Here is a 21,429-nt window from a genome sequence, read left to right as displayed (position 1 = left end):
GAGCTCAAATAGTATTTATCTGGAAAACAAAAGGTACTGTTGAGCTTGTCAGTATTGCTGTAGTAAATTAATTATGGGTGGCACACCAGTCTAGATAGACTGCTACCTACACTCCCTGATCAGAAAGAATCTCCCTTAAGAGCTCATGGTGGGGCTAACAATCCTACACTGAGGGGTTCTTCTCAGTGCTGAGCATGTTACAGAGGTCAGGCCCCTTCATACATCTCCAAAAATTTCAGACCCAAGGTGCACATCTGACATTCATGCACTACGCAAAGGCAAAAAACAAGGTGTAAAGGTGTTAAACCTTAACACCTTTATGCATGGATGGAGAAGTCACAGAACTAATGCTGAATAAGAGAAGGAATGACACATCAGAGCTAGAGGAAGGGCTTAAGGAGATAGGGCTACTATGACACTGTCACACTGCTGGTGTTGTGGCATTTCTGGTACAAGGCACAGACTGAAAAGGAAGAGAATCCTGCATCGCATTTTAAGGTGTGAGGGAGAAGAAACAGGAGGAATATATCCAAATGGGTCAAAAGCTGCACAGACACATAGCATGTGTCAAACACAGGAAGAGAAGAGCACCAAAGATATGGGCCTTAAAAATAGCGTGTGCACGTGGGTACTGTCACAGGGTCACAAGGCTGTGTCGATAGACAACAGGCCAGAGAGTCTACAGCAAAAACAAAAGAATTTACAGTCTCTGCATCCAGTGCAGGAGATGGTTCAGAAACAGGGTCACTTTACTGATAATTTATTGGAATACAGGTGCATATAGTTTGGTTGCCTTGATAACAGTTGCTATGCAACATAGGCAGAGATTTACATTTTTCCTGTCAGATTCTGAAAAACTCTGTGTGCACATAGCATGGACAAGCAAGGTAAGAGTAAAGCAAGGTAAGGCAGTCTTTGTAGTCTATCTTCCTTGTTCTCTCCAAGTCTCAGCAGAGCACTACCATCCCAGCACTTCAGGGATGTCTTGTCCCAGGTGTGCTTTTCCTCCCAAGTCCCTTTCCTAACACTTGTCTCTTCCTGAGGGCCTGAGAGGGAAACCAGGACATGCTATAAGTATTTATCTGCGCAAGGAGAGCAGAGTTAGCCAACAGGTTTGCATCCCTAGCTTTGTTAGGCAGTAGCTTCGTCTGTCTGGATCAGGAGGGATACTCAGCAACAACCTGCATATGCTGCACCTTCCAGTCTGCTTGGCCCTATAAACCATGGAACAGCCATAATGGGGATCCTGGGGAATGTGACTGACAGCTCATCAAACATGGATGCTCATGGAGGATACAGAGCTGCGCAATTACCACAAAGCTTAGAGATGAACATTCACATTTTGGAAGTTCTTCCATAGAGGCAAAGAGGCCCCTCTGATAGGGGTAGGATCTCAAAGGGATGATGGAGCTGGAAAGGCAGAAAATCCCCTCCAATTCCTACCCTCAAGAGACAAGGACAACATCAGTTGCCACTTCACATGCTAAGTGGCAGCCCTGAAGCTAAACAAAAACCATTAGGCCAAAAGGGATGAGCACTTACATAGATGTTACCCTGTTGGTAGCGCTGATGAAGGTTAAGCAGGATGGCAGCTTCATGCAGATCTCCCAGCATGGACATGTCTTCTACCCCATCAGCGCTGGTCTGGTGCATGGGTAAGACCTTTTCTCTGGAAAGGGAGGCCTTGGGGTACTGGAACACCTGGAAGGATGGGGAGAAGGACAAATAAGCTCATGACACCTGGGCACATGGTCTGATTTCCTACCAGAAATATGCACCTTTATACTTTGGCACTGAAAAAGGAAATGAATAAGACACAGATCTGCTCCCTGTTTTTATAGTCACCCTTCCGTTCCTACATATTTGAGTTCTCTGGCCAGAAACTATGCAGCACACTTCTTTTGCTACAGAGTCAATCTCTCACCTTCACTAGTGATGAGGACAAATCAACTCAAGGTTACTTAATTTCCCCTTAACAGGAGCAGGGCACCAGCCTGCAGCCGGTAGCCTAGACAGGTATTACACACTGCACTCATGACTGTGAATAATGATGGCAGCTGCTCCCAAGAGACCAGGAACAGTCTTTCACAAAAAACACAGGTGAGATCATGTCTCTGACTGTGGAGAAGTAGAGAAAAAGCTAATTCACATTCCAAGTTTGGCCCTACACTCTCTCCATAGAAGCAGCCAGAGAGCATCTGGAAGAGTTTGTCATCTCAAGAGCAAAGGAAAGCAAAGCACATGAGAAGCCAAATAAAGTAGTGACATTCTCTCTGTGTGATGACACGCATGTATGTGATGCAGCTTTCAAAATATTTGTACAGTGACACCTATTAACTTCTCTCGCTTCACTGGGAAGTACTCATCTCTCTGTGCAGTTGCACTCATCTTGCCTCAGTTGCTGCATCCTTCTTCCTGCTAGAGCTTCCTCCTCCTCAGTAACCCACTCTCCGGTTATCAGGTCATCTCCTTCACCCCCTTTCAACACAGCTGAGATTATGTGACTGTTTCCCTCCACCACAGGCACATCCCAGCCGTCCTTTCCTCCTCCTCAAGCACGATGCTGGCATTTCACAAAAGTTATTTCAGTTGCTTCCCACTCTTGGATTCAACCATGTGCCATCTCCCACCCAGCATCCAAAGCTGTGCTAGATGGTAAGATGCAAGAGAGACAGATGGGAGACTTCATATAGGCATCCTGGAGAAGGAAACTGGTCCACAGTAACCCCTCCAAAGAAACTTGTGCTTTTCCCCCTCTCCTGGGGCTCTGGTCTCTATCTCATTCCATCCTTGCTTGTAGCCCTCCTGGGTGCCAGCAAGAAGCTCCATAGAGAACAAACTATAACCTATAGCATTGATCTAACTGGTTTCTCCTGCCCGCTTTCCTGGAGTGCTCAGGCTGCCGTCACTGCTGGGGAGAGGCCATCCCTGCAGCTGCAGGCTGCAGACAGAATGAGGTCACCCAGCCCCCTCCAGCAGCCACCCCTGCGAGTCCCTTGCAGGGTGCTCACAGCTGCAGCACACTGCAGGTGCCCAGGGATCACCCCTTCAGGGCTCTGAGCCTGCACCCCACCAGTGCAGGGCAGCAAGAACCCAGCACAGCATCCTTACAAGATCACCACGATGCACAACCGTAAGAGCAGCTCTGTTCCTGGAGGGAGCTGAGGAGGAGAAGCTGGCTCAGTTCCCCAGGTGTGTTCCGCCAGTCACACCTGTGTGGCAAGGACTTGGTCTCTTCCACTGGCAGACTCCCTCACAGCCTACTTTTTTCACCAGCCAAGAGGCTTTTGAAATTACACAGTTCATGTTCATGAACAGTGTAAAACAAAGCCCAGTCCAGCAAACAGGCTCTCTCCAGGCCTCTCCACACCAGTTCAGCTCCTGGGTATCAGAGAGGTGTGACTGCCAGCAGCAGGACCCCCACTCTGCAAGCATGGCCCTAGAAAAAAACCTTTTTTTTTCTTCTTCAGAGCGGAGACCTCAGGCACTTTCACAAGAGAACTGAGGGAGCAGAAAGGGAGAGTGGGACAACTAAATTCAGGAGAGAGTACAAGCTGCAGATGCACAACATGAACTGGACTGTCAGGAACAAAATCAGTACAGCACTTTCAAACCAGAAAGCAGCAAATAACCCTGGCTCTCTCTTGCCCGCTGACTTATACAAATTTTGGAAGAGGACAAGGAAAAAACCATATGATGTGATCGTTCCTTATATCTGCCTGGTACTTACTCATTTACTACTGCTCTGTCAGCACTTGCAGCCATTTGGGCCAGAAGAGAAACATTAAGAAAACATTTAGACAAAAAGCTGAGTGGACAAGTGTCCTAAAATATATCAAGCAGCTGGCAGCACCTGTGCCAAGAGGCTGCTATACATGAAGAGTGATGGGTCAGAGCTTGTTTCCTTGTTCCTGTAGACAACATGGGAGAAAATGGAACCCTGAAGAGGAACAGGGGTCCTAAATGAACAAGTAAATGATTAGTAGGGCTTAGATAGTCACCTGTTACACCTGTCTTGAGCCACTTGATTGGTGTTATTCAGTCATCCCTCCCTAAAAACTGTCTGGTCCAATATCCATAAAGAGTTAAGCACATGCTCTGGCAGGACAGCAACAAAGGTCAGGTACCCTCTAAATAGAAACACTGCAGAGGTGAAATGTACTCCCTGGAGGAGCAGTGTGACACAACACTGCCATCCCAGCAGAGACCAAGTTGTCACCTACCCGTCCCTGAGGCTGAGGAGGTTCATCTAATGCACATCACTGCATGCCTAGGCAGCTCACCCTCCCTCAGGCAGAGGCTGGGGCCTCCAGCCCCACTGAGGTTTGGGAGGTGATGGCTCTGTGCCTCTGGAAGGCACTAGTGACATGTGGGAGGGTTTTCAGGTCTTCCCTGGCACTGGAAGAAAGCTGGCTTTTAATTTGTCCTCTGCTCTGCAGGGAAGACAGTAGTTTTTCCAGTGTCTGTATCAACAATACGCTGCAAGGATTATCCATGCTCCTGGACACAGACACATATCCCAGGACTGCCAAAGTGACTTTCTTCAAGGAGCTCAGAGGTTTGAGACAGAAACAGGATGATGCTCCACCCTCAGAGTCCCAGTGAGGAAGCTTTTGTTACCCCACTGCTCACTCCTGGACGCTTCCAGCAATCTGCCAGGAGAGGAATGTCAAAGATTCTTCCCCATCATCCTGTTCCAGGAAGGGTATGCCAGGCTGATGTTCAACACTACTGAGCTGAATAGGATAGCTGATTTTTCCTGAAGCAAGTAAGAACTCAGGCAAACTGATCTCTCAGCAAAGTTGCCCCTGGAATATCCCCTTTTTAACAAGCTAATACATAAACCACAAAGTTACAGGTGTTAATAAGCAGATCTTTATTACTTGGGAAGGAAAACAATCAGCTTTCAGTCTAACAGGCACCTCACAAAACAGCCAGAGATTTCTACTTTCTCACCAGTGACATACTAAATTTACCTCAGATTTAGCCCAAAATGAGACCAAAATGGCCATTACTCTCTCCAAGGCCCTGCAATGGTCAGGAATAAAGCAAAATCTGGCCAACAAACAAGCAAAGATGAGGCTTGCCAGCCCTGCTCACCGGGCTCAGCAAGGGAGAAATTATTCCTTCTCAAACTCAATTCCATCCATTGGTGCCATCCTGAGCACATAAGCAAAGCTCCCACCTGGCATCCAAGTTATATTTATTCATAAAGCATTTGGCTGTTTTGTCTGGATCATGGTTTCCAATCTTGTGTTTCATAAGCATTGGCTCGTCCTCTCCTCCCAGGAAGTCCCATTTCTGATGATTTATTGCTTGAGGTGTTTTTAAGGAAGTGAAAACAAATGACAAAAGCTCTGAAACATGACTGGACTTCTTACCTCAGAGCTGCAAGAGCTGCAGGGATGCTGGGCCACAGCAAACATGAGGACACTAGATTTGGGGGTCCTAAAAATCAGAGGGATCAACTGGCCCATCCAACCCAAAGTGAAGACATTTATCAGAGTTTTCACCTGGGGTAGGACTGCCAGTCCCTCATACAGCTATGAAGCAATGAATGTGGCAGGTGAGAGAAGCACCCGGGACAGCTCTTGTGGGTGGCACTGAATAAATAAAGTCCTTTAATGATCACCATGTGCTTTTACTGCAGAAGCCATAAAGCACATGCTCCTCCAGCCTAGGGGTTTCTTGTTGCATGGAAGAAAAAAAACCCAAACCCAGGTTTTTTTTTTTTTAATACCTGTAAGCCACCCAGCATTATCCTGAGCATATCTTCCAGCATACAGGACACAGGCTGGAGGTGGGTGCACCCACACAGATGGCTCCAAATTGGGATTTCCGGTGTCCTTTTAGAGGTGCCAGGTGGGTTTGAAAGATTTTGCAAGGCACAGCAGCACGTCAGAAGAGACAGAACTGGCAGAGTCCCAGAAGTACTCACCATTTGCTGCCCCTCTGGAGGCTGCTGCGTTACCTGTGATCCCTTAAAATGTGTTAGTGATATCCAGCACTCGCAAAACAAGTCAACTTCTCAAGAGGGATTTGAGAGACTAAAGTAACCAGATGAAAAATCTCTGTTTGCTAGGGGAATTTATATCTCTGAGAAACAAATGAGGCTCTTTATAAAACAATGATGACTTGAAATTTAGGCCTTTCAAGGCAAGACTGAAAAGTACATCAGTCCTACCACTGACTCTGAAAACTGGAGTCCTAAATCCCCTTTCCCCCTGTGCCCTCCTTTGTTTGCCAGGTAAGAGGCTGAAAAAAACCTGTACAAAAAAAAATTTTTCTGCAACAAAGCAGCCACCTGCAGGGCTCATTCACCAGAACAGCTGAGCAGGTCTAATTGCTCACTGCTGGAGGGCACAGTCCTGCCCATTTCCCCATCCTCCTCCCAGCACAGGCACCAGTCTGACTCACCAAGAACCTCAGTGAAGGCGTGGATAGTTTTCCCAGGGTTAGCCAGGCAAGCTGACTCACTGAGGACTTGGATGATCCCCAGAGGTCCCTTCCTACCAATATTATTCCATAAGCACTGCAGCAGCTGCACCAAGGAACCACAAGGAGCACAGAGCTGGAAATCCAGAGGGAAAGAAGCTTGTTCCTATCACTGTCAGGGAGCTCTGCTGAGCTTGGCTGCCTTGTTGAGCTGTCCTGTGCATTGCTGCTGCCTTTACACACAGATTGGCACAGGGAGCCCACTGCCACGTGCCCCTGGCCCCAAGGGCTGACAGCAAAAGCTGCTGGAACTGCTGGTGGTGAGCACAATCACCCTTAGAGTGGCACAGCTTTCACGTCCTGGCAGGAAGGGCTGCTTGGTTGGTGGAGCTACCTCCTTCCAGGAGCATTTAGCCAATAGATGGTTTTGCTAGGCTGTTAATGCAACCGCTTCAAAGATGGCACAAGGGAAACAAAGAAAAGTGAGGTAGGCAGAGAAATGAAGAGAACAAAAAGAACAATCTTCTCTTTTTAACATTTGTTAGACCTTTGGCATAGTTTGTAACAGAGCCAGGTCACTTTTCAGAGAGAATTTCAGCATTTCCATTGATAAATTTCAACATGATGGTCATGCAAAACCAAAAAGTCCATCTTAAAACTTGGCATAGGCTACAAACTCATGCAAACTTCACTTACCATGCCATAATCTGAGGTGAAGAGAACATTTCCATTGGCACAAAAGCCAACGGTGCATGGCTGCAGCTGGTCCTGCTCCCGCAGCCATACCCTGGCACCCTGCAAAAACCAGAAGATACCCATTAGAAAGAACTGGAGCCTGCAAGATCTGCACAAGGGGTGCAAACACCCAAGGAAAGCTGGGGGAAGCTGCAGTATTCAGAGGCTACTTCCAAGCTACAGCTGCTTAAAATATTTAAGTAAGTCCTACTTACATTTTCAGAGAAACGGGTTTTGGTTTTTTTAATGTAACATGAGCGGAAGAAAAATCAGTTTTAATGAGCTTCATGCGGAAACCAAAGTCAGGAAACAACAATTTTTATAGAAAGTGTCATGGAAAGATACCAACACATAGAATAGCTGGTTTGACTGTCTAAATATTTTAAAACTTGAAATAGCTGGTCATTAAAAGTCATGCTATAATAATAATAGAAAATACAAATAAAGCATGTTTACAATTTCATACACCCATGCATCATTGTAAGTCAAAATGCTTCCAGAAATCACCAGCAAACAGCTAAGAGGATTTCACAGAGCTTGTTTGCAAACTCTGGCAAGAGTTTCCTTTGGTAAATGGCATGACATGAGTGTTTCTCTGATGTATATATACACTAATGTATACATGATGGCCTGATGTCTGATGTATGTATGCACTGGTGTTTATATATGTTTATATATATGATGTTTCACATACATTACAACATCTTAAACTGCTCCGTGTCTCTCAAGACAAAACCAGACTTCTGGTAGCACACATGCAGGGATCTGCAGGACAGGTAGCTCTCATAGCTCGCCTACCAAAATAGTAGGGAAAACAAGTTTGCTGGATTGGCCCCTTCTGCCCTGTCTGCCTGTGGGACCTGGTACAAGGGAAAGAGCAGGAGCATGAAGGCAGATCAGAACAAGCATGACTTGCAGTTGCAGAGTTAGGCATGAAGTCACACCACATTTCAGCTATTGCAAACTAATCATTTCCATGTCTTCCCACATAAATCACATAAACTCTGCTTAGGTAAATATTGAGAAAACTCCAAAGTGCTCAGCTGTTGAGTAACATTAGGGCCATCCTGCCTTTCATTGATTCATAGACTGACTTTCTTCCTAATTTTTTTATGTCCCTAAGTTATTGATCGTGAGCTTTAAGCCCTTCCTACCCTCTTAATCCCATCAGCACCATTAGCTCTTTGCTTATAGGCCTAATATGTTTGAAGAAATGGAATAGTGTTCCTATATTACATTATACAAAATGTGGAACACTAATTCTATTTTTAATGATTTGTTTTTAGTTTAGGTGGGTTTTTTTAAACTACTTAAGTCACTTTAAACACTTTAGTACCCTGGACTTTCCTTACAATAGGAGATACATCTCTCGGCCAACCTCCAGTCCTCCCAATAAAAGAACTGGGTTTAATGACATTAAAAAGATGTACATAATTCTAGCTTTACTGCTGTGCTCTGGTCTAGAGTGTGCACATCAAGCAGATTAATCTCCCCTCACCAAGTGAATGAAAAGCACCATTGCATCTGATCAGCACCTAAACCCATGGATGCTCTGCAAAGATCATCCTCGTGGCCAGTGAACAATAGCAATAGAAAAAAATGTAATGTTACAGATTTGAGATCCCAGAGAGCTGGTATGAACAATACATCACATACAGATTTTGAGGAACTATATATAGGATTTGTTACATCCTCTTATGTTTTCCGAACCTCTTGATGCTTGAAACAGTGTCCTAAGGCATCTGGGCAAGACATTGCTGTTGAGAAATCATCAGCATTCCCAAATCACATTCTGACTATTCTGCGTAAATAGATGAACAGCAACACGTGTTAAAAGACTTTTTTGCTACTTTCACCAAAGACTCCTACTACCACCAAGGTAGAAAGCAGAGTCAGAAAACAGGAAGGTTGTGTCTCCAAACAGTGGGATGAAAGAAAGCCTTTTATAAAACACTTCGTGTAAACATCCCCGACAGCACATTTCAATGCCTTCAGACACCAGTAATCCAGGATGGCAGAGATGAGAGCCTGAGGCAAGTGCAGTTTAATCAGGAGACAAGCCTGCACCCTGCCATGCACACTGTGCCCCAACACCACGGCATGCACACCCTGCATATGGGAGTGTGCCACGATCGCAGCACCCGACATGGTCTGTCCCTGAAGACCAGGCAGGTCCAGGTTACACAGACTTCCACTCCCTGAGCTCAGAAATTAACTTGGAGCTACAGGCAGCTGATAACCTGACACAGAAGAGAAAATCCATGAGCATGAACACTGTTATTTAATAGGTACCATTTAGAAGGGAAAAGAGGGGAGAGAGGCAATGGGATTACTCAGCTATCTTCAACACATAGAAATGATTTAAAAGTCCAGACTGATCCAGACCCCTTTCCCAGCAGAAGTCCACATGCAAAAGCATTAACAAATACTCCTCCAAGGATACATAGGTCTTTTGTACACCACCACACAAACTTATGGCAGGCCCTTCTGTGTATTGCTAAGGAGTAGAAGGCAACATGCTGAAACTCCCAGGCACTGTGGTATTTCAGCTGCCCAGAATGACTTACTTCAGTTTACTTTGATGTTGTAGCTGTTTGTACAACAGCAATTACCTCTGCACAGCAGAAAAACTGCACCCAGTTATGCTGTTTCCAAAAGGAATATTGTGCTGAGACAGCCAGAAAAGGAACCACAGAGCAAATAATTATTGTAACTTCTGCCCAGCATAGCCATAGCCCCCGTTTCCTGAAAGGCAGAGTTTGTTTTAGTGCATCTCCTTCCACCAACCCTTTTTCCTAAATATGAAATTCCCCAAGGAGCCTTGACTAAATACAGGAGCAGATGGCAACACCAAAGAGACTGCCCTCACTTTGTTCCCCTCTTCCCCAATGCCACACATGTCATTGATCAGTTGAAAGGATTAAATTGAGCAGAAAACTTCCCAAAACTGCCAGGCAGCAAGGCTGAACTTCCATAGGAGAAGCAAGGTCAGTAGGACTGAGCCCTGCCCAGCAGTGACATGCCAGCTCTGGGAGGCTCCGGTTCCCACAGGCACCACAGATGATGGGAAAACCCTGCTCTTCTAGGACAAGAGTAAAAACCCTTCAACTTCCATTCTATATAGATAGAGATATATAGATATATATAGATATATATAGATATAGAAGGTCTCACCCTCACCCAGAGACAAAACAGTTCAACAAAATGAAGCAACAAGCACTTGCTTGTTGGAGAGAACACCTTAAAAACAGAGGAGGAACACCAGTGATGATTTTGTGTAACCACTTTCCATCAAATAAAGCTGGCTGAATAGTGATCATACAGTTAACTCAAGCCCCATACATAATGAGCTCATCCCCTCCCAATTATTCTTTTACTAGGAGTTTATTAGGTTGGTCTATTGCTTTGGTTTTAAAGGGAACAACAGCAGAACTGAAAGGAACAATATAATAGTAATGTACCAGTTCCTATATCAAGGGTAGGTCACTCAGATGTTAAACAAACTCTGAGACCAACATCCTCATTCCTATGGCCTCAGTAACAATCTGTCCATGAACTTGCCTTGCCACAAAGTGCACAGCAAAGCACAATCCTGAAAACTGATCCCATACCATGGGGCTGTAATTTAGAAAATAAAGTTGCTTGCATACAGAGAGCAGCGTTTCATCAGTACTGGCCCACTGTCACACCATGATGCCTTCCACTGTGGACAGCAAACTCTAAGATGTCATTTCTCAGTTCAAATAACACATGGCACTTTGGGATCCTAGACTCAGAAATAAGTAACATTTCCTGCTATTCATGATACCAAAAAATCCATTGAAGCCACAGATTTATTTGGCCTTCTATGACATTTTTTTAGAGTGACTGAAACCGGAAGTTCTCCCTTGCATTCGCATGCCTGTATCTCATCTCAGCAGATGCAGTATGGTGTGCCAGCAGGGAAAGAATAAGGGCAGAGAGGCAGAGAGGCAGCACACAGCCCTTACTGCAGCAGCAAAGCATCCATGCATTAGTGTGTAGCCAGCAGCTACACCCTCCTCATCAGTTATCCAGCAACTGAAGGACGCAAGGTAAGCTCCAGAGGACAAGACACAAAACTCTGTACCTGCAGGTGCCTTGGCCTCTCCAGGGCCTCCCAGACCAGCAGGAGACACATTCAGGGACTGACATGAGAAAACACTCCACAACCGTACCACGCTTCAGAAACAAGTCTTCACATTCTGTTCTCCTTACTCGTGTGTTCTGGACTACCCTTGAACTTTCACGTTTTCCCAGGATGTCCTCTGTCTTCTGGAAACTGCTTCTTCCCAGGTACAAGCAGGAATGAGCTGCCCCAGCTGAGCTTCAGGACACAGCAGTGCTGCCTCTCTCTGAGTGCACTCACATCCCATTCCTCCTTATGCACAACCCTACACAACTCCCAGGAGTACCATGCTCAGGAGGGGCTAAACCAAGATGGCTGCATCTATTTCCCAGGGGTTACTGAGAGAGGAAAAGTGTTTTTGGTTGGAAGACACTTTTCAGTTTATGAAATGAGAACACAGTTGTCTGCTTTTTCCAGTACAGGATGTTTTTACTGTTTTCTTTGTGAATGAACTTGGCTGCCTCAGCCTCCAGATCTACCTACAAACACAATACTACAAGAGGCTCTTACAGTGCCTTCCTTGATTTGGGTAACTGTATCCAGTCAGCCATTCTGCAAGCAGCAGGGATGTCTCAAATCTGTACACCCCTGCACTGAGAGTCTGAGACCAAAATCTCTGTGGGTGCTACAAGTTTTCAACTATAAGTACTATATACATAACTTACCTTTGTCCTCCTAGCACACTGAGGCTGTTCAGTGGGTATTGGGCATCCAAGCCTTGTGTTTCTCCTGGCGATGGATCCATATGCTCCTAGGCTTAGAAAAGGCTCTCCTAGCAGCACAGTGCTGAGCCAGCTCTTTTCCCAGCTTCAGTGGGCTTTGTGGTTGAAAACCACGAGGCAGAGACTGGGCTAGAAAGGCCCTTGCAACTCAGACAAAGCCAGAATCAGGTTTCAATAAATGCACTTTTCAACAGATTGATCTGGATGATCATGAATAAGTGATAGGACAAATATAAAGAGCCTTAGCTAATGGATGTAAGATTGGTGGGGAGGGGGAGTCCCTGGCAGCCTAGACCCATATGGTAAGGAATGCAACTTTGCTGTTTTTCTGATGGCAGGCTGAAATGAACCCATGGGTTGTATCTGATCAGCAAAACTGGGACCAGCTGCTGGAAAGGAGAGGGAGCCCAGGAGGCCACAGGTAAGAGAGACAGAAGCAATAACAGCCAACATGCAGTAGCTGGGAAGAGGGACAATTCCTACAATAGTGGTAGGTGTAACAGAAACAAAAGTCTGCTTCTTGTAAGGCAGGAGGATGACACACTGCAGAGCAAAAAGGGACTGGATTGTACCTGTCTGGTCCCCCAATTCCCACACAGCAGCTCACTGAGCTCAGGCAGCCCGCCCCTGCAAGCTAGCAGGGCTCACAGAGCTGGGCACAAACTGCAGCCATGGGTCCTGCTGCTCCAGAGCTGCAGCCTCGGCTGAGCTCGTGACTCATTCTAGCTCTGCCAATTAGCAGCCCCATTCCTCACTAATTAAGGAGCAGAGCCCTCAGTCTGCCAGCAGCTTTGCAGAATAGCAGTATCAGGAAAAGGTTTGTGCATTTTAAATAATCTAAGAGCAGTTTGTCACTTTCTGGTCACTGATGTATGTGCACTGCTTCCCACTCCCCTTTTGCCTCCCCCTCCCATCTGTTCTGTTCCTGTCTCCTCCCCCAGTTTGGCTGCTGCACAGCTTCTCTTCTCGCTCTCCAGAACATCTCCCAACTTCAAATATCTCCCAGGAAATGCCTGGTCCATGGAGGTAATTCTTAATCTTCTCAAAGAAGCAACTACACACTGCAGCAACCACACCAACTGCTTGTCATGGGAATGGAGGGAATGAGCCCCCAGCTGTTTTCCCATACTTCAGAGCTGCCCTTTGCCATGAGCAAAAGGTGCACAGAAAGGAGGCAGGTGTGAATCCTTCCGGGCTTCACTGTACATTCTCTCCAAGCTCAGTTTAAGATGAGCTGCCCCCTGCAATTCCACCATGGGCAGTGGAGTCACTCTCCTTCTCAGGTGAAGTAATAGTCCAACAGAGTTTGCAACCAGCTGAGAAATTCTCACCATTCTTGAAAATGCATACTGAATTTCATTATGTTCATAAAAGTAAATACCACTTCCATGCCTTCATAACAAGCTCTTCTCTACCTAAAACTTTAATTAGGAACTGAATTAAAATGAGATGTTCCTTAAGCACATTAGTCACATGGATACCTACAGATGTCTATTCCCTGTCACATCACAGCAACACTGGCTTTCCTACATCTCCTCTATAGCCCTGAAAGAAAGGAGGTAACATGGCATGTGCTAGAGCCCAGCCTGGCCCTAGCAAAACTTTCCCTGACCAACTTGCAGCTCCAAACTGAGCAAGTAAAAAGGTATTCCTATCCTGCTCTCAACTTGGACAGTGCTTCTCAAAGAAGCCTCTCCCTCTTGCCACCAGGAATATAGTGAGGCGGCTTCCTTGCAGCTCCCTCCCTCTCTCAAATTCAGCCAATGTCTTCAAGGGTGAGGCTGGGCTGATGGACAGTTGAGAAGTCTTCAAGGTCCACAGAATAGACCTCAGGGCCTCAGGAAGCCACAAGGACACAGTGGCCTGTCACCGAGCAGCCACAGTGCCAAACGTTTTGTAAAAATCTCGGACAAGAGCCCTGAAAGAGCATTTCTTCTGCAATGTTTATTATGCATAATTTGGGATTATGTCCAAGACCTTTTTGCATCTTGCCACATCCTTGTTGTCAATAATTTCCTGCTTTGTGGAGTTCCACCTTCCACTCACACATTACACAGAACTGTACGCTTTTAAACCAGTCTCATCACTGTGAAGCAGAAAATCCCTTCTTCTTGTGGTCAGAGGTAAAGGCACAGCGGAGTTCAATCCACCTTCTCTGTCTCATCCATTATTTTCTGCTCTTTTGCCATGTCTCCCCCTATTTGTCATTTCACTAATAAAGTAATCTCAGGTTTTTTAAACTCTTCATGTGAGACATTTTCCTGGTGTTTGCTCGTCCTCAGTGTCCTTCCCTCAAACACCACACAGAAAGCAAGTAGAGTGCCTCTGAGCTGGGATGCACTGTCAGACAATATGAAGTAAGAGTGGAAGTGGGGAAAAATGGGGGAAACAACTCATGTAAGAAAGAAGTTGGGAGACAGGAAAGACAGAAGAGTCTATGTTTCACTATTTTCTAAAATCACTGGGTACAAAGGCATGTGCTAGTAGCAGCATCCAAGTACTAGGTGTGGATGGCAGCATTGTGATTCTGTGTGAGTAATCACAGAACCACAGAATAACCTGACCCAGCAGATCGTTGAGTCCAACTCCTGGCCCTGAACAGGACCATCCCCAAGAGTTACACCATGTGCTGGAGAGTACTGTCCAAACACTTCCTGAGCTCTGGCAGGCTTGGTGCCGTGATGATGGAGACATACAGAAGTTTTTAACAAACATCCCTGGAAAGCACCCATCTTGCATCACACTGCGATGCTGAAGTGCTTTCCCATATATTATAGTAAATGGAAAGGACGTGAAACATTTTAAAAATCATCAGGTCCAAGAGTTCCCAGAGATCTGTCCAACAAAGTTTCTCAACAGCTTTATAAGTCTTGTAATGCTGAGGAAATTCCAAGAGATTGAAAGAGTCAGAGTCTAAATGGAAGGAATAGCGGGATTATCCCTAGTAACCATGGGTTGCTTAGTCTGAGAAGCCCTGGGAGAATACAGAAGTTTTGCTCTCAGCTGTTTCATCTTAAGGATACTCTGGCTTCAACTGTTGTCCAGTGCCCATTAACATGCAGAAAGAAGTCTAGTCAAAAAGACTTCTTCTTCCTTAGCATCCAAGCATACGAGACAAATAGGACTGTGATTGACTCTCATGGCACTGCCCATGTAGAACACTATTTCAGTAAAAGTCAGCTTTTGAGGAGCAAACAGCAGCAAAGGGATCTCAAAGCTGTTTTCATGAATGGGGAAAATCACTAATAATTGCGCGATTTTCCTACAAATGTCTGCAGTGACAGGGTCCGTACTATTTTGTATTCTCATCAAGGACCTAAAATCTAAAGTAGTACTGACAGTACTAGCAGATGCCAACATCTAGTAGATAAGTAAGTACCCACAAGGATGCAACCATCAGAGCAGTGTGGATTCCACAGCCCCTTGTTAGAACAAAACAGGATTAAAGTACAGCCAAACCAAAAGGTCATGTCAGGAGAGAAGGAATGCAAGGAGCACTTCAAACACAGGAATGTCTTCTGGAAAGTCACAGACCCAAAGAGGATTGCGAATTGCTGAGCAGAAACTCCCAGGACATTTGGTTGCAACAAGAGCTGATGCACGTCTGGGATGTATAAACAGGAGTAAGGAAGTTTACTGCTTACTTATGCTTTGAGGTGTGAGAAAGAAGCCTTCCAGAGACAACATAAAAGCCTCAGTCATTTTTGCTATTCAGAAAGATCCCTTGTAGTGCAAAAATATTTGTGAAGATGTTAATGTCATTATGTAGATTTGCCAGAGCGAGGGCTGACCTATCTATCCCAGACAGTGATAGTGGAGGGATTAGAGCAGCATGTGGCCCAGCATGGGCTGCAGACCTCACCTCTGTCCCTGCATCCTCAACTGACTCAACCCTGCTGGGAGGACAGGGCAGCCAGCAGCACTGAGACCCCTCTCTGCTACCTGCTGGCTCACTTTTGCCAGCAACGCAGAGACAACCCAGTGCCAGAGAACAATTTTTTTGCAGACAGAGAAGTTATTTGGGACAAAATGACTCTCATGAAGCAGAAGAAAAGTAGGACCTGAAAACGGATGGATCTGCCAGACACTTTAGAAATGAAGCAGGGTTTATTTTAAAACAAGGTTGTGTAACCACTTGAAGAAACCGCAAAAAGCGGGGGATCCTCCAGAAATAAGAAGCCCTTCTAGAAAATGTGATTCAGCCAAATCTTCATCATTGGCTCAAGATGCAAGTAACAGGAATAAACAGGACTAATACACCCACCTCATCCTAACCCTAATTTCCACCTTCTCATCAAATACACTGGTGACTGGATCTATGAGAGGCTCCACCACCAGTTCAGTTGCTGTGATAATTACTGCACTTGTATGACAGGACCTCTCAGTCCCCTGGGCACTGTGCCAAGTGATGCATAGCAGACAGGCCTTCCATAGGTGTTTTTCCTGTGACTTGGCTCTACAGCACTGCTGAACTGTGGGTGATCTCAGATGGAAATGAGGAGGCAGAACTGCGGAGTTTAGGGTAACTGGAGGATAACCAGGAAACCCAGACTCTCACAAGTTTCAGTCTTAATGATCACATTTAGATAGTTCACATATTCTCCTTAAAGCAAAATGGGAAAAAGAAATTGCAAAACATCTGTGATTATTATGTTAAATGTAATCGTGGCAAGAAGTGAAACCAGAGCAGAACAAGGTGGTTTTGGAGGCCACGATGGGGCAGCTGCAGGCTGGCCCAGGGCAACCTGGCTTCCCTTCATGTGGGGGTTCTCATTGAGAGCCTGTGCCAGCCCACCCTCTTGCTGCTGATGGGATCTGACAAGGTCACAGCTCACGCAGCCTGGCTCCAGATGAATGCCCTAAGGAGGGAGCTAGCAAGACTCCTTCTCTTCCGCCAGACACTGTTTCATGTCATCTTTGGCACAAGAGCTTTCTTCCTTGCAACTGCTGCTCCAAAACAGGGCAGTCAAACCCTTTTGTCTTATATCTGCCTCTTTATCACTCTGAATGGTTATGGGGAGATGCAGCTTGGATGGAGAATTCTGTGTGGAGTATCCATGCTACACTAGCTGCATGGATATCTTCAAGGACAGTGGCACTTGCCTTTAGCTGCACTACACAGGCTAATTAAACAGAGAGGGGTTGCTCTTTGCTATTGACACAGAGAGCATTACATATACAAGATGTATGTAACAGTCAGCATTTCTCTGTCTCTTCTTCATCTCTACAGGTCCTCTTCCTGAGAGGTCACAATATTCTCAGTAGAGTGAGAGGAGATTGTCAGGGAAGCTGGAAAAGCACGTGTTCCTGAGAAATGGAAAGGCTTGGTGGGAATACTGCTTCAAAGAGCAGCCTCACTGCTAAAGAAGATGATGTTCTATATACCTTTTCTTTCCAGGATGGCATTTTCCTAAGCCAGTGGTTGTTAACACATGGACATTCAGCTTACTGTTATCTGTGAAGACAGCACATCACTCATGGTCAGCATCAGCCAAGTCAGCTGAACCATTCCTCTCATCTCAGACAAGAGTCTCTGGGTAGATTGTCCCGGATATCTGGCCATGCTCCTCTCTCACAGGAACTCCTCCTTCTTTCTCCCAATAGCAGGGAGCATGAGAAGGGCAAACCAAGCTGTTGAGAAACCTAATCCAGTCATGTACAAACCCTTCCCACCCAGCACAACCTGGGCTCCCTGGGGACACGGGTCTCTGGATGATGCATCGAGGCAGCTTCAACAGAGAGCCCAAAGCTGGTGAGAATCGCCTGTGCAACCAAAAATCAGACCAGTCCTTTACCTGCTGTACCCATGAATCAGGCAGGCTCCACACTGCAAAGATGCATTCACAGTCAGGTCCTCTCAGTTGTTCTCCTTACCCATGTTCCCTGCCTGCAAATATTTATGCACATGACTTTACGCTGGGACTAAGAAGCCATTAGATGCCCAAAGGACAGCAAATTCAGCTGAGTGTCTTGTGACCAGTAAAGGGGCACACTCTGCAGACTCCCTGATGGCTTTGTGGAGTAGTCAGGCACTTCCCACTTGCATCAAGTAGTCAGCAGTCAGTGCAAAGCTGCCAGAGCAAAAGAAACCTGGCAGAGGTACTTGCTCCCCACCTCAGTTTGGGGCCAAGAAAGCAGCTCAGGTGCATGCATGGGGGCAACTCCAGCAGCCTTAGTACTGCTCCACAGCCTTGACTCTGAGGCTCCCTCCTGGTCTGTGTGTATCTCCGGGAGAAATGGATCATCTCCCTATCTCCATGGCAGATGTCCCAGGCCACAAAGAAGAGCAGGGCTGTGGCCAGGGAAGGATGGGGAACATAGGGAACAGTAAGTGAAGACCATGACAGCTGTAGAGAGGATGGTTCCAATCACCACAGCCATGCAGGACACGGAAACAGAATTCCCCCGCCTTTCTGTCCCCATATCAGAAAGCTTAAGAATTTCAGGGGATTTATTTTACAACACAGATGAAAAGCTTTGGATTTCGCCATAAGAGCAAGGAGGAAAACTGTTTAACGCTTAAAATGCCAGCATTTCTAGGCCAGTGGCACATGAGAAGGAGAAGAGCATCTGTGACTCCACTGGATGCTGCTGCTCAGTGCAGACTGACAATGGGACCATGCAAAGTGGTCACTCCAACTGCAGTGCAGAAGGACAGGATGGGAGAAGTATCTCCTTTAGCCCTGGCCATGACATTCCTGCTCCTTAGGGGGGAATTGGAGAGCGAGTCACATCCTCTGTGTCACCCCACATCCTGCCCACACTCCAGACATACAGGGAGACCGTCATCTGTCACCATGCCACAGCCCTGGCCTCCAGGGCCCCTCCTCCCTGCTTGGGCACAGGACTCACTGCAGCAGCCAAGCAAGGAGATGGCGGAGCACACACACACAGCCTCAGCTCCTCCGCTCACACCCGGCTGCAGCACAGGCATCATCCATCACATCTCTGAGCCATGCCACACAGCAGACCTCAGTTGGCAGAGGCTCACACACATCTTTGTGCTCTACCACTTGCTGAGGATGAAGGTTTTCTAACCCGGCCCACTTGGGATGCTGCAGGAGAAGAGCAGCAGCAGCACACACCCCAGCAGCTCACTGTCCCTGGGGTCTGCAAGCAGAGGAGGGCAGAGCACATGGGAAACCCTTCATCAGTTTCAAGCTGGCACAACTGGCCAAAACTATCCCTCTCATGGCAGAACCAAGATGACAAGTAGGTTGAACCCTTCACAAAGCCATTCGGGTCTCCAGCATGCCAAAGGGGGAACTAGGGGAGCTGTGAAGACCCATGGCATCCCCACCTAACCCCAGATACTGATCACATAGCTGAGTGTGATATCTAAATGCTGCAAGCACAGCATGGGAGCCTGCTAAGGCAAGACCAACAGCACACTGGGGTTTAGCTATTCACTGTAAGAGATGGCATCCCCTGGAACAAGCGTCTTCAGCTGCTGCAGAAAGAAGCAAAGCAATTCCCTTCTACTCCGGCTTTCCCTCCCACCAAGAACCCCCCATGGAGAAGGAGGAAGAGTGGCTGGGGTGCAGCAAATGCCAAACATTCCGGCTCTGGGGAAGCCACATTCCCTGTCTCCCACCCCCACTGCCTTTCCTGCAAAGCAAAGTCTGACGATTTCCTGCACAAGCTCACCCCAGTTCTCCAGCCTTGGCTACCCTGCTTCACTGGGATTTAGTCTGTGATTTACAAGAGATGTGTGACTCAGATTTCCAGGGAAGGGCTTCAGGACTGGCCCACAGCCCTTCCCTGGAAATCCCTGTTTCTTCAGATAATGGCAGAATCATGCCTGGACAGGTGGAGCTGGACAAAGCAGGCAGTTCTGTGATGGGTGCTACTTGCTGAGACGTGCACCTCTGGGCATCCCCTTTCCAGCCTCCCATTCCCACCAGTTCCTGCAGGCTTCTCAGTGGCTACTCCTGTTGCAAGAAGCCAGGAGGTTCCTCCTGACAGAGAGCAGGCAAAAAGGCTCTGGTGAAATGGCCCTTTGGGAAACCCTGGCCTTCATCTGATTAGATACAGACGGCCCAGACTTCCAGGAGCAGCAGGTTAATCAGTTAATGGCTGAAGGATGCTGGGCAATGCGCTGCCGCATGCTGCGGGGCAGCCCCAGCCGCACAGCCCGGGGGCAGCCACTCCTTCCTCTCTGGGGCCAGATCTGGGAAAACATCTGTTCTGATAAAGAAAGTGCTTCACCAGGGAGGGGGCAGGCCCGAGCCCATCAGCTGCTCCAGCCCAGCGACCACGGGCTGCTCCGGGGCGCTGGTAGCTCCCCCTCCGCACCCATGACTCGAAAGGCCAGACACTGGGGTTAATGGCCTGGAAACCATCTGGGGGCTGGAGGGGGCAGATGTCTCATGCCCCAAACAGGGAGCATTCAGACCGTAGCCGCAGACCTCGAGAAGGCCCCGTCACCCCAGAGTGCCTGCCGTGCCCACTGCCAATGCCACGGGCACCCGCTGTCACCCGTGGGTCCAGAAAGGGCTGCCCTGGCCTTGCACCCACCTGCCCCTCACAACCAAAGGCATCACCAGGCTGGGCTGGAAACCTGTGTATGCTCAGGCAAGAAAAAGGGCACAGAGAATTTCGGGGCGTCTGGGCTGTGCACGGCACCTGGCCCCGCGCACTCAGTCACTCGCTCCCCGTGGTAGCACAGTGCCCGCACGGCTGTGTGCTCACCCGGGGAGGGCACCGCGAGCAGGCGGCACCAGAGCCCACGGCTAACAGGTACGGGTCCGGCCCCGGGCAGCCGCTCTGCCCGCCGGCCTGACGGTCATTGGGCAGCGGCACCGAGGGGCAGGGGACTCCCGCCGCACGCTGCCCGGCTGCTCACCGGCCCGGTGCCCCGAAGGCCAGCCGCTCTGTGACACGCACACGCAGGCAGGAGCAGGCTCCGGACCCTGAAGTCGTTCTAGAGGATTAAGGAGCCGGCTCTGGGCAGCCATGACTACCATGCGACAAACCCGCTCCTCCCGCAAGCAGCCCTCGGTCGGCATTGCCGGCACCGCACATCCGTCGGGCTCCGGCTCCCGCAACCCCTTCAACCCCTCGTACGGGTTGCGCGGTGCCGCGCCGGGCTGCGGAGCGCTCGGGGACAAAACCCTCCGCATCCCATCGCTCCACAGAAAGTGCAACCGAGACCGCCTCGGCGAGGGGGCAGCGGGGGCGCGGCGAGGCCCGCGGGGAGCGCAGCGTCCCACGGCCCCGGGGGCGTTCCCGGCCCGGGGCACGGCACCCCGATGCCCGTCTCGCTCCGGGACCCGATCCCGCCGGCCTCCGCCCGGCCCCCGCCTCTCCCAGCCCCGAGCAGGGGCGAGCCCCGCCGCCGTGCCCGTCCCGCCGCTGCCCACCTGGCGCAGAGAGGCGTCCATCGGCGGA

The 21,429-nt window shown here is 48.1% G+C and overlaps 1 protein-coding gene across 3 annotated transcripts in view; it reads right to left on the bottom strand.

Moving 5' to 3' along the window:
* The window catches only part of LOC121670397 (unconventional myosin-X-like), an 89,733-nt gene extending 68,310 nt beyond the window's left edge, over positions 1-21,423 (bottom strand). Inside the window, exons 1-3 of one of the 3 annotated variants that reach the window (XM_042040541.1) lie at positions 21,402-21,423; positions 7,132-7,230; positions 1,543-1,701 (exon numbers count right to left, since the gene is read on the bottom strand). In XM_042040541.1, coding sequence (XP_041896475.1) covers positions 1,543-1,701; positions 7,132-7,230; positions 21,402-21,422 — 279 coding nt within the window. In that variant the 5' untranslated portion in view covers position 21,423. Of the gene's footprint in view, positions 1-1,542; positions 1,702-7,131; positions 7,255-21,401 lie in introns of those variants that run through there. The other 2 variants (XM_042040540.1, XM_042040542.1) reach the window with 2 other exon arrangements.
* Between the last annotated feature and the right edge of the window lie 6 nt (positions 21,424-21,429).

Source organism: Corvus kubaryi, unplaced genomic scaffold (genome assembly GCF_017639235.1).
Source record: "Corvus kubaryi isolate FWS band 111438036 unplaced genomic scaffold, C.kubaryi_AGA036_p1.0 37396, whole genome shotgun sequence".
Lineage (NCBI taxonomy): Eukaryota > Metazoa > Chordata > Aves > Passeriformes > Corvidae > Corvus > Corvus kubaryi.
Note: the sequence above shows the minus strand (reverse complement) of the source record. Positions and strands in the feature narration are given on the sequence as shown.